Here is a 12,306-nt window from a genome sequence, read left to right as displayed (position 1 = left end):
AACAAATGGTGTGTAGGTAATGAACTCCTTGCTCTTGTGCTTCAAATGATAGTCTCCCCAACACTCAACTCTCTCTCATAGGATTTGGATTTGGTGGAAAGAAGATTTGAGTGGAAAGCAACTTGGGAAGGCTAGAGATCAAGATTCATATGGTAGGAATGGAATATCTTGGTCTCAACACATGAGTAGGTGGTTCTCTCTCAGAACATATGAGTTGGAATGGTGTGTGTGTTCTGATGGCTCTCTCACGGAATGAGAAGGAGGTGGAGGGGTATATATAGCCTCCACACAAAATCCAACTGTTACACAGTTTTCCAATCTCGGTGGGACCAAATCAATAAGCTCGGTCGGACCGAAAATGTAAACCTAGTGACCGTTAGTGATTTTCGGTGGGACTGACATGCAACTCGGTAGGACCGATATGGTTAGGGTTTGGGCATAACGTAATCTCGGTGAGACCGATTACACAAACTCGGTGAGACCGAATTTGGTAATTAGCTAACCAGAGAGTTGGTCAGGCAAACTCGGTGGGACCGATTTGCTCTTTCGGTGAGACCGAGTGGAACTCGGTGAGACCGAAAAGTTACAAAAGGGAAACACTGAGTTTACATTGCAATCTCGGTGGGACCGATTCGCTCTTTCGGTGAGACCGAAAAGTTACGAAAGGGAAACAGAGAGTTTGCAACCCCATCTCGGTGAGACCGAGATCCCTATCGGTAGGACCGAATTGCTAGGGTTTGGCAGTGGCTTATGACAAATGAAACTCGGTGGCGCCGGATAGGAAGAATCGGTAGGACCGAGTTTGGCTTAGGGTTTAGGTCATATGTGGATATGGGGTTTTTTGGAGCATATCATTAAGCACATGAAGCAAGAGGCTCATTAAGCAACACCACATCCCTCCTTGATAGTATTGGCTTTTCCTAAAGACTCAATGTGATCTTGGATCACTAAAATATAAAATGAAGAGTCTTGAGCTTTTGAGCTTGAGCCAATCCTTTGTCCTTAGCATTTTGAGGGTTCCACTTTCACATCCATGCCATGCCAATCATTGAGCTTTCCTGAAATAATCATCTTGGAATAGCATTAGCTCAATGAGCTATATGTTGTTATGAATTACCAAAACCACCTAGGGATAGTTGCACTTTCACCGCTGCGATGCAGCGCCGAGACTCGCCGGGGGGCTGCACCATGGTAGCTCCGACGGCTGAAAAAAAAGCTTCAATGCAACAACGACGACACCCCGACGAAGCTCCACTGCAGCTCCATGGCCGCACCGTCGGTGACCGGTGAAGATCCATTGCAACTCCGACGGAGCTCCATTGCAGCCGCGACGGAGCTCCAACGACCCCGGCAGTGCTCCATTACAATCTCGACGAAGCTCCATTGCAACCGCGACGAAGCTCCAATGACCCGGACAACGCTCCATTGCAGCTCTGGTGGAACTCCGTTCTAGCCGCAACGAAGCTCCCAACAATTCCGGCCGTCCGACGATGCTCCATTCCAGTCTTCGATGGCTCCGGCGATGCTCCTGTTGTATCTCTATCTCGTATCAATGAACCCGGCGACGCTTCATTGGATCTTCAGGAGTGCCTTGTGGGTGAATCGAAAAGAGGCAGGGAGAGACGAGGGCGTGGGGAATAAGAGCATCTCCAGCCGTTGGCCCCCAGGAGGCACTAAAAATCGCCCCTGGGGGCGCACCGGCGAAAACCGCGTGCTGGGGGCGTGATACCCCCCAGTCGCGACGCCCACAATTTATTTGAAAACCACAAACTAGGCACAAATTCATCAAAACTTCGGCGAGTTCATACATATTTAAAATATTTTACAAAAAATAAAAAAATGCTACTAGGCTCGCCGCCGCCCTCGCCGCTCCTCGCCGCCCACCGCCCTTGAAGCTCTACATGCCGAGGAGCTTGTAGAACTGCGTGTAGTCGCTGCCGTCGTCGTCGTCGTCGCCTCCGCGGCCGCCGTCCCTGCTGCACCCCTCCTTAGGTTGGCGCGGTGGGTTGGACGGTCCGGGGGCGTCCTCGTCCTCGTCGCCGTCGAGGATCACCACGCCGCGCTCGTCCTCGCGCCCACGCTTGCGGGCGGTTATCTCCTCCAGGGCTCGGCGCTGCCGGACCATCTCATCGCGGAGGTAGTCGTCCCGCGCCCACTTTAGGGCCTCCTCATCGGAGAAGCCGCGTCGGACTATGGCCTCGTACTCCGTGGGGAGGCCGGGCTCCGCCTTCGGCCTGACGAGGACAAGGCGGCCAGAGGTGGGGGAGGAGTCGGTGATGCGGACGCCGGAGCTACGGGTGCGGTGGCTGACCGGCATATCCTGGGGCTCCGACTTGACGTGGCGGAGGCAGGGAGAGCTGGTCGAGCGGCCGGACGAGGAGGAGGACGCCCCCGGGTCCATGCGCCTCGGCGTCCACGAGCTCCCACGCCGGCGGGAGAAGGACGGGGGAGCGGGGTACTCCAGCCTAGGCGTGTTGCCGCCCTCGATGTACTCGAGGACGGCCTCCAGCGTGCGGCCAGGCACGCCCCACCTTCGGCTGCGGCCTTCGGAGTTGAGCCTCCCGGAGGGCACGACGCCGTTGGTGGCCTCGAGCTGCTCGGCGTGGCGGCGGCGGAAGTGGGGCTCCCATAGCGGGTTGTCGGGGACGTACCGTGGGCCTTCCCTCGCCGCCTGCGGCAGAGAGGCGCGGATACACGCGATCTCCGCATGCCGCACCGCTCCGGTGGGCGGTGGTGGCATCGAGACCCCGCCGGCGCTGATCCTCCACGCCCCGGGCACCCGCATGTCCGGCAGGACCGGGTACTCGGCTTCATAGAGGAGCCGAGTTTCGTCCTCGTGGAGGTGGCGGCGGCCGAAGCCGTTCGCCGCCGCGCCGTCGCTTGGGAAGCGCTCGGCCATGGTTGAACTGGAACGACGAGAGGAGAGGGAGGGACGGGGAAGGAACGGGGCGTCGGCGGTGGAGAGTCTGTGCGTCACCGGCGCGCTCGGGGCGGCTTATATAGGCGGAGGCACCGCGCGTACGCGTGGCCGCCGTGTTACGCGTGGCGGGTGAGGGACGCGCGTCGTCCGGTCTTCACTGCGCCGGCCGTGAGGCATCAATGTAGGAGGCTGACCAGCGCGGCAGCTTTGGCATTGATTCGCCGAGGGAACCGAGGCGATGAGGACGACAAAGTGGCGAGAAGAGCCGAGTCGCTGCCAAGGAGGGCCCGCCGACTTTCGCGCCAAAAATGATTCGGCCGGCGCTCCCAAGCGCCCCCAGCGCGCTGAGTTCGGCCTAGGTCCGCCGGCATCAATTTCAGCCCGAACCAATGAAAAAAGGGTCTTTGAGGGTGCGACTGGACCGATTTTTCGACGCCGACGGCCTAAATATCGCCTGGAGGGTTTTGTTGAGGACGCGGCCGGAGATGCTATAAGGTTTTAGAAGAGGAAGGGAAAAGCAGTCGTGGACCCACAGGACCCGTGGCACACGGAGGAGGCGGTTGATTCCAGCGAGCGACGTGATCAGCCGGTTTAAACACAAGAGTTTTCCTAACCGAAAAGAGAAAATTGGTCCAGCGAACGCAGAGCGGATACCAACCAGGTGAGCCATCAAAGCCGCCTCTCTTCCCCTAAAACCTAGCCCGCAAATCCTAATCCAGCCCACGCGCCTCCCCCCAAACCCTCGTCCCCAAGCTCGCGAACCTCACCGCCGCCCGCACCGCCACCGGCCGCTCCGCGCGACCGCCCACCATGGCTCGTAACGAGGAGAAGGCGCAGTCCATGCTGAACCGCTTCATCACGATGAAGCAGGAGGAGAAGCGCAAGCCCCGCGAGCGCCGGCCGTACCTCGCCTCCGAGTGCCGGGACCTCGCCGACGCCGACCGCTGGCGTGGAGAGATCCTGCGCGAGATCGGCGTCAAGGTCGCCGAGATCCAGAACGAGGGCCTCGGGGAGCACCGCCTCCGAGACCTCAACGACGAGATCAACAAGCTCCTCCGCGAGCGCAGCCACTGGGAGCGCCGCATCCTCGAGCTCGGAGGCCGCGACTACTCTCGCAGCTCCAACGCCGCCCTCATGACCGACCTCGACGGTAACATCGTCGCCATCCCCAACCCCTCCGGCCGGGGCCCAGGCTACCGCTACTTTGGCGCTGCCAAGAAGCTCCCCGGCGTCCGTGAGCTATTTGATAAGCCACCTGAGGTCCGCAAGCGCCGCACCCGCTACGAGATCCACAAGCGCATCAATGCCGGGTACTATGGATACTATGACGACGAGGACGGTGTGCTTGAGCCCCTTGAGGCTGCTGCCGAGAAGCGCATGCGGGACGAGGTTGTCACGGAGTGGCACCGGGTGGAGCGTGTGCGGCGGGAGGCCATGAAGAATGTGGTGAGTGGCGAGGTGGCTGCAGCAGGTGGGCGTGGTGGGGAAGCTGCTACGGAGGTGCTGTTCGAGGAGGTGGAGGAGGAGGTTGAGGAGGAGAGGAGGCTGGAGGAAGAGAGAATGGAAAGAGAGAAGGGGGAAGAGGCTGGGAGGGAGTTTGTGGCACATGTGCCGCTCCCTGACGAGAAGGAGATTGAGCGGATGGTGCTAGAGCAGAAGAAGAAAGAGCTGCTCAGCAAGTACACAAGTGATACCCTGCAAGGCGAGCAGAAGGAGGCTAAGGAGATGCTCAATGTCCAACGCTAGGAGAGATGTATGCTCTTGTTTATCTTGGCTCTAGTAGATTACTTAACTGGTGTAGACTAGGCATGCATCCAAAATACCACACCATAAAGACTGCTCTACTGATTTTTTGTTGCCCTGTAATTTGTGTGTGCCATTTACTCTTTAGTACCTTCATGCTGCGAATGATTTAATTTTATGATGCAGAGTCTGTGTTCAGTCTTGCAATATGTGAATTATCATTTGCATTGTACCATTGATTGTGTGCTTTGTTTGAATTTTGAAAGTTGTGCTCATAGTCATGGTATCAACAGTGAAATACTCTGCTCGAGCCTGAGTTAAATATGTATACGGTCAGGTGTTTTGGCCTTAGGTTCGTATACTGCTCATGCGATTCACTGCCTCTGATTAGTTTTGTTCACAAATCTTATTTGAACCTGATGCTCCAAATAAGCAATTTATATGCTGAAATACTGAGTTTAGGCAATAAATTGATACGTCAAATTCATATATGTTGACCATATAAGCGCTGAGTGGCGCAGTATCTTATTTCATTACTTTGCCGTAGTTCATTTAGTTAACGTCGCTGCAGCTGTTTTGTATTTTCTGCTGATGAGTTGGTATACACATTGAGTAAGCATTTTGTGCTTCTTGGAAAACCTTTTAAAATCGACAAGAGTATTGTTTGAGTTGATGATTCTTTCAAATGTCCTTTTGACCTACCAAGTTAGATACAGAGGCATAATGCCTTATAGGTGCTGACAACAAGGTGCCTTCTTTTGGGTTACAGTTCAACTGTATATCCGTAGTTCTGTACCAATGATGGGGTTTTAGTTAGTTATTTGATAGAAAACATCTTGCAAGTAGGAAATCATGCTGGTCGGGTGAGTTAACTGACAAGCAGATACTTAGTTTCTTTTTCAGAAACTAATGTGTCTGCTTTGTTCATTTCTTCATCAAACATTTGGTAAAGCAAGTCAGATTTGGTTACACATTCAAAAAATATGCGATTTAGTTCAGAGTTTTTTTGCGCTTATGTCTGATTAGTGATTCCGTTTCTAGAATATTCCTTGTCAACCGAAGCACCTCATTCGCTGTGGGGTGTGTTATGTGTAGGCTGGAACGTGGTCTTGTATATTCGGTTCGTGTTTATTTAATGATGTGGTTTAATTTTATGAGGCAAAGCTGTGTTCTGTCTTGCAATATATAAATTATCATTTGCATTGTATTGTATCATTTTTTTGCGGGTATTGTATTGTATTGTATTGTATCATTGATTGTGTGCCCATTTACTCTTAGAACCTTCATGCTGCGAATGGTTTAATTTTATGAGGCAAAGCCTGTGTTCTGTCTTGCAATATGCGAATTATTATCATTTACATTGTATTGTATCATTGATTGTGTGTTTTGTTTGAATTTTGAAAATTGTGCTCCTAGGCATTGTATCAACAGCGAAATACTCTACTGGAGCCTGAGTTAAATATGTATATGGTCGGGTGTTTTGGCCTTAGGCGTGTCTATTGCTCATGCAATTCACTGCCTCTGATTAGTTTTGTTCATAAATCTTGTTTGAACCTGATGCTCCAAATAAGCAATTTATATGCTGAAATGTTGACTTTAGGCAATAAATTGATACATGGAATTCCCATACGTTGACCATATCGCTGCTAAATAGTTAACATATAAATTGATACACGGAATTCCCATACGTTTGACCATATCATTAGTTGCCGTAGTTCATTTAGTTAAAGTCGCTGCAGCTATTTTGTATTTTCTGGAGATGATCTGTCATACACATCGAGTGAGCATTTTGTGCTTCTTTGAATACCTTTTAAAATCTGGAAGAGTATTGTTTGAAGTTGATGATTCTTTTGAATGTCCTTTCTACCTACCAAGTTAGATACAGAGGGATAACGCCTTATTGGTGCTGACCACAAGATGCTTTCTTCGGGGTTACAGTTGAACTGCATATCTGTAGTTCTGTACTAATGACGGATTTTAGTTATTTATTTGATATGGAAAACATTTTGCAAGCAGGAAATCATGCTGGTCGGGTGAGTTAACTGAGCAGCAGATATACCTAGTTTCTTTTTCAGCAACTAATGTGTCTGCTTCGTTCATTTCCTCATCAAACATCTTGTAAAGCAAGTCAGATTTGGGGATACATGAAAAAAAATTACAACCTCTGTTTCAAAATATAAGACGTTTTTGTACGCTAAACTAGTCTAAAAAACATCTTATATTTTAATACGGAAGGAGTATGTGATTCAGTTTAGAATTTTTGCGCTTATGGTGTCTGATTAGTGATTCCATTTCTAGAATATTCGTTGCCAACTGAAGCACCTCATTTGCTGTGGCAACACCTCATTTCATCATATCTTAACCTATTTCCCCCCTTCCTGTTAGGTTGGTCATTGCTGAATCCTTCACGGTATTGAGATGAGTGAAGTGCGAGGAGCAATATGTGCAGTGCTGGACAAGCGTTGACGCAACCCTAGAAGATCTGATGCTAAAAACACTGAAGGGCTTCGCTGCAATCATGTTGATCGATGTGATGTTTATTACCCTAGAATGATTGATGCCAAATGGGTAAACCTGAGATAGTGGTGGTGAACCGTCACTGTGCATGGATGTGCTGTATTCACTGGCACTCTACAAGTACATCCATTGGCTACGCATATATCTAAAAAACTACTAGACCATAATGAAAGCAATTCTGAACACTCGAAGGATGTTAACCATCTATCTTACTACAGCAGAGATTTTAAGAAGGTCAATGCCCCTTTTATCTGGTTAACATGGTCGGTACAAATTTGGCTGAGAATTGCTACCGAAACGAATAGGCAGATACGTAAGGGTGCGTTGGCTGGGAACTATGTGGAGTGGAATGCCATGGTTGATTGCATCATGGCTGGGAACAATGTGGAGTGGAATGCCATGGTTGATTGCATCATTCGAAGATCTACAATACATGGAAGTAACAAATCTGCATCATATTGCCGGGACTTTCCCTTTCCCTGGGAGAGCTGGCTACAACATTTAACTTCAAACTTTAACCTTTTTTTTTGCATTGAACTTTAACCTCACACACAACAAAGAAAGAGAGCGAGTATTCCCTCCATTCATAAATATAAGATGTTTTGAATATTTCAATATGAACTACATACATACTGAAGTGAGTGAACAAACACACTAGAACATGTCTATATACATTTGATTCGGAAAAAAAGTTACTCCTGCCGACCCATATTAATTGACGTACACTTAGTATAAAGTTGTACAAAGTGTGCGTCAATTAATATGGATAGGAAGGAGTAGAGCATTTTATATTTGTGAATGGAGAGAGTAGAATATATGATGGAAGAAATAACGTTCATAAAAAATAAATCAGTAGCAGATAAAAAACATAAACGGGCCAACAAGAACTTGTAGTATCGAACAACCGCATTTGACATTGCCAACTTACGGCATCTACCCTCGCAAAAAGAGAAGAAGAGGGAAGTCACCTAAACTAGCCACCAACAGTAAACAGTTATATATCAAAGCTGTTCCTCTCCAAATGCTGCGAGTCCATCAACTGCCGTGCAAGTACAAAAGAGCATGACGAAGTAGTTATATATCAAAACCGTTCCTCTCAAATGCGGCACGTCCATCAACTGCCATGCAACTACAAAAGAGCATTCCAACATAGTTCTTGTGTGCCGAAAACTATCCATCTACCAGGCTATTAACGCTTGTGCTACAAGCGAACTTGTCAAAACTTGTGCTTTTCTGAGATTGTGATCATATCAAAATCCACCTGATTTCTTTTGTAGAATTTCCTCAAATCTGGTTTCTGAGACTGACAACATCTGGTTCAGAATCAACCTCACCCCACAACCAGTCATCTGAGCATACCGAGGTTTTATCCTCTGCTCTAAACTGTACCCAAAGTACTGCGGAAATTTCACGAGTTCATACCTTGGGTACCCCATCGTCAGAAAATATTCATATTTGGGAATCAAATTTTCTTGCAAGCTGAGAGTGTGAATAATCCCAAATCTATTTACCATAATGCCAATTTCCTCGATGCTGAACTCTCTCTCCAGGAAAAACTCTGTGATTGGCTTCAGCTTTGACTCTATGTTCAAACCAAAAGCCTGGGGACATTTCTGAATAAGAGATGCAGCATCTGCGCCGATCGACCGGAAGTAGTCAGCAGTTGGTCTGAGGTTGTCATTGACACTGTAGCTCATGAGATGAGGACATCGTGTGAGAATCTTGCCGATGTTTTCCTTAGAAACTCCTAGTTCAGTAAGGTAGCTCACAGTTATCTCCACCTTCTGCCTGCTATATGTGAGAAATGCAGGGAACCGGCATATCACCTTGCTCCACTGAGTTTTGTTGACACCAATATTCTCCATATAGGCCATCATAGGTTTCAGATTATCTGTCAAGCTGATTCCACATAGCTGAGGCCTCTTCCTGATGATTCCAGGTATGCCTGACCTCGGCACACCAAGCTCAAGCAGTAGCTCCACCAGGGGCTTTATCTTGCGATCCACGTTGTAGTACGCAAATGCTGGGAACTTGCGCACGACATTCTTGATCTCCTCATGATCCATGCCATAGTCCAGCAGGTAGAGCACTAACTCCGGGAGGGCTCCCCCTGAGGTTGGTGTGCTTACTCGAGCAATTGCCTTCTGCTTATTTGAGCTCGTTGGTGTAAGTATCATTGAGTAAGACAAGGACTCCCTTTCCGCGGAAAAAGGATCAGGGAAATTCTCCACCACTTCAACCAAACTATCCCCATGTTCTTTAGAAAGAGCTTCTAGATAGGGAAGGAGAGCATCTCTTATCTCAGGTGTACTTAGCTCCCTTCCTGAAAAATAAATATGCTGTGAAATGTTCAGAACCTATAAGGTACGAAGTTTATAGATAGTAACTTCAAGATGCGAACCTTCAGCATATCGAGATCTGTAAGCACTTTGGAGCTTTGAACTCAGGTGCTCAATGAATCCATCTGATTTGTTGGCGATCCGTGCAGCTACCGCACTTCTCAAACCTTTCTGCCTTAAGAACAGCGATAGCACAGCTTTCGCTTCCTCTCTTTCTGCAGCAAGCAACCTTGAGAGAGCAGTTGTGGAGCTTTGGGCACTGGCCACCAGTAAATCATCAGCATCTGCAACATAGTTGATGTGGACCATAAATATAACTTGCGTATGCGACATACTCCCATGGAGGAGATTTTTTAAGAAGAGATAAACAGATAACCTCACATGATTGTGCATTGCAAATGGGATGTTGTCTGGAAATGAGAGTGTAAAGCCTGTATAAACAGAAGACCGCTATTAGTAATGTTGGAGCCAGTAACCAATGAAATACGGTATGGAAATCTTAAGTAGATGTTTGGTGGATTATCCTTTCAACGTCTCTGGTTCTTACTTCTGTTAAATCAAAAAGAAGCAGTACAGTGCCCAGTTACCAATGATTGAGCTCCTTCCCAGGTAGTACACGAGTTTACATACAAATCCATGTTTTGAAAAAGTTTACATATACTATTATAGACGATGCCGCACAATTATCTTTTTCGCATTTATTGAGGCAATTCAAATCGGAGACCAGTAAACTGAATCTATTACTAATATTCTTATACAAATCTCGACTAAGATTTGCACCGATCCTCTCAAATTGCAGGGCATCCATCATACCGTATAATCACGAGGAAACATCGGACAAGCTCCAATCCCTACTGAATTAATACTACGATACTAGTACAGGCAGTAATGGAACCAATGCCATTAAGAGCGAGCGAGGAAGCGCGCCTACCTGCAGGAGGAGGGGGAGAGGACGAGCCTCCACGGCGGAAGCAGCCGGCCACGGTGTTCGGACGGGGTCAGGTGGAGGCTGAGGCGCGGGGCCGCCTGCAGGCTCGTCATCGCCGCCGGCCGGCCGGGGAGTGGAGCGCCCGCGGAGAGGGGTGGAGGGGATGAAGGAAGAGTAACAGGAGGTGAGGGGCTGAAGCTGTTTGGGACTTTGGAGCTGGGTTTTATCTTGTTCCACAAACAAACACCCGAAACTGAAATATCTCCAATTTCGTAGACCCCGTTAAAAAATGAGATAAATTTAAGGGTGTTTCTAGGAAGTGGCTCTCGGAAACCCAATTGTACATTACGAAAGTGAAAATTTGAAATTACTTTGCCAACAACCGCACTATTAATATTTTTTTTAAAACTTCTAGTCTAATCGTCGTATGTCATGACAGTACAAAGAATATCGGAAATAACAAAAAATACAATCAGGTTCGTGGACAAGCTAGCGACAACTACAAGTACTGAGCGAGCCAACGGCGTGCCGCCGTCACCGCCCTCCCTTGTCGGAGTCGGGCAAAACTTGTTAGTAGAAAGTCGAGGAATCATCATGTTAAAGCCTTAATAGGTCAGCGCACCAGAATAACAACCGTCACCGATCAAGAAAAGAGTAGGTTGAAATACTCAAACATGTAGACATATGACCGAAGACGAATAAAGACCGGATCCTAACAGATCCATCGAACCGAATCCCGCGAGATTCGACGAAGACACGCCATCACACATTCTCTGACGACGCTAGATGCACCATCAGAAAGGGGATCGAAAGTGGGAGACATTGTTCCTACTAGGGGACTTTGCCAAAGCCACACAACCCTACCCGAGACGCCGAAACAAACAAGAATGATAGCAGGGTCCCTCCCGTCGGTGAGGGGCGATGACGGTGTAATACACTGAGGGTGTCCTCTCGGTGGGAAGCATGGCAGCAGGCCCGTCTCGCAGAGGTCCAATGTAAAGGGCAGCCCGGAGGCCCGAATGGATATTAGGAGATGCCAAGATGGAGACGGCATAAGATCGATCGAACCCCATGTAAACCCTAGCCCTCATCGTCTATATAAATTGGGGCTCAGGGTAGCCATTCCCATCTACAACATAGACTATACACTCGGTAGCCATATACTTCCTCACCACTGTAACCCCCTCGCATAAGGTGCTCCACCATCACTCATATAAAGGATGTTGTAGTACCCGCCTCCTAGGGGCCTTCGCGGGCGAGAGTGCCCTTTGAACCATCTGTTTCCAGGTGGCGTGCCACGGGGGGCTGTCGGTGTCAAAACCGGTGGATCTCGGGTAGGAGGTCCCGAACTGTGCATCTAGGCGGATGGTAACAGGAGGCAGGGGACACGATGTTTTACCCAGGTTCGGGCCCTCTTGATGGAGGTAAAACCCTACGTCCTGCTTGATTTATTCTTGATGATATGAGTATTACAAGAGTTGATCTACCACGAGATCGGAGAGGCTAAACCCTAGAAGCTAGCCTATGGTATGATTGTATGTTATTGTGTCCTATGGACTAAAACCCTCCGGTTTATATAGACACCAGAGGGGGCTAGGGTTACACAAGGTCGGTTACAAAGGAGGAGATATACACATCCGTATTGCCTAGCTTGCCTTCCACGCCAAGTAGAGTCCCATCCGGACACGAGACGAAGTCTTCAATCTTGTATCTTCATAGTCCAACAGTCTGGTCAAAGGATATAATCTGGCTGTCCGGATACCCCCTAATCCAGGACTCCCTCAGTAGCCCCCGAACCAGGCTTCAATGACGATGAGTCTGGCACGCAGTATTGTCTTCGGCATTGCAAGGCGAGTTCT

General features: G+C 48.7%; 3 protein-coding genes across 3 annotated transcripts; 1 reads left to right on the top strand and 2 right to left on the bottom strand.

The window, feature by feature from the left end:
* Window positions 1–1,897: 1,897 nt before the first annotated feature.
* Window positions 1,898–2,899, bottom strand: LOC147965337 (uncharacterized). The gene has a single exon (XM_087530418.1). It carries the CDS (start codon window positions 2,897–2,899, stop codon window positions 1,898–1,900), a length of 1,002 nt encoding a protein of 333 aa, XP_087386544.1.
* A 630-nt stretch (window positions 2,900–3,529) lies between these two features.
* Window positions 3,530–7,397, top strand: LOC125513714 (pre-mRNA-splicing factor ISY1-like protein). Its single transcript, XM_048678880.2, has 2 exons — window positions 3,530–4,673; window positions 7,049–7,397. The coding sequence occupies exon 1, from the start codon at window positions 3,731–3,733 to the stop codon at window positions 4,664–4,666; it is 936 nt and encodes a 311-aa protein (XP_048534837.1). The 5' UTR covers window positions 3,530–3,730; the 3' UTR covers window positions 4,667–4,673; window positions 7,049–7,397.
* A 598-nt stretch (window positions 7,398–7,995) lies between these two features.
* On the bottom strand, window positions 7,996–10,679 carry LOC125513713 (transcription termination factor MTERF5, chloroplastic). The gene is made up of 4 exons (XM_048678879.2): window positions 10,451–10,679; window positions 9,901–9,950; window positions 9,582–9,803; window positions 7,996–9,503 (listed from the first exon to the last, which is right to left on the bottom strand). Exons 1-4 carry the CDS (start codon window positions 10,558–10,560, stop codon window positions 8,431–8,433), a joined length of 1,455 nt encoding a protein of 484 aa, XP_048534836.1. The 5' UTR covers window positions 10,561–10,679; the 3' UTR covers window positions 7,996–8,430.
* Window positions 10,680–12,306: the final 1,627 nt, after the last annotated feature.

This window comes from Triticum urartu, chromosome 6A (genome assembly GCF_056163025.1).
Source record: "Triticum urartu cultivar PI428250 chromosome 6A, HENAU_Tu73, whole genome shotgun sequence".
NCBI lineage: Eukaryota > Viridiplantae > Streptophyta > Magnoliopsida > Poales > Poaceae > Triticum > Triticum urartu.
Note: the sequence above shows the minus strand (reverse complement) of the source record. Positions and strands in the feature narration are given on the sequence as shown.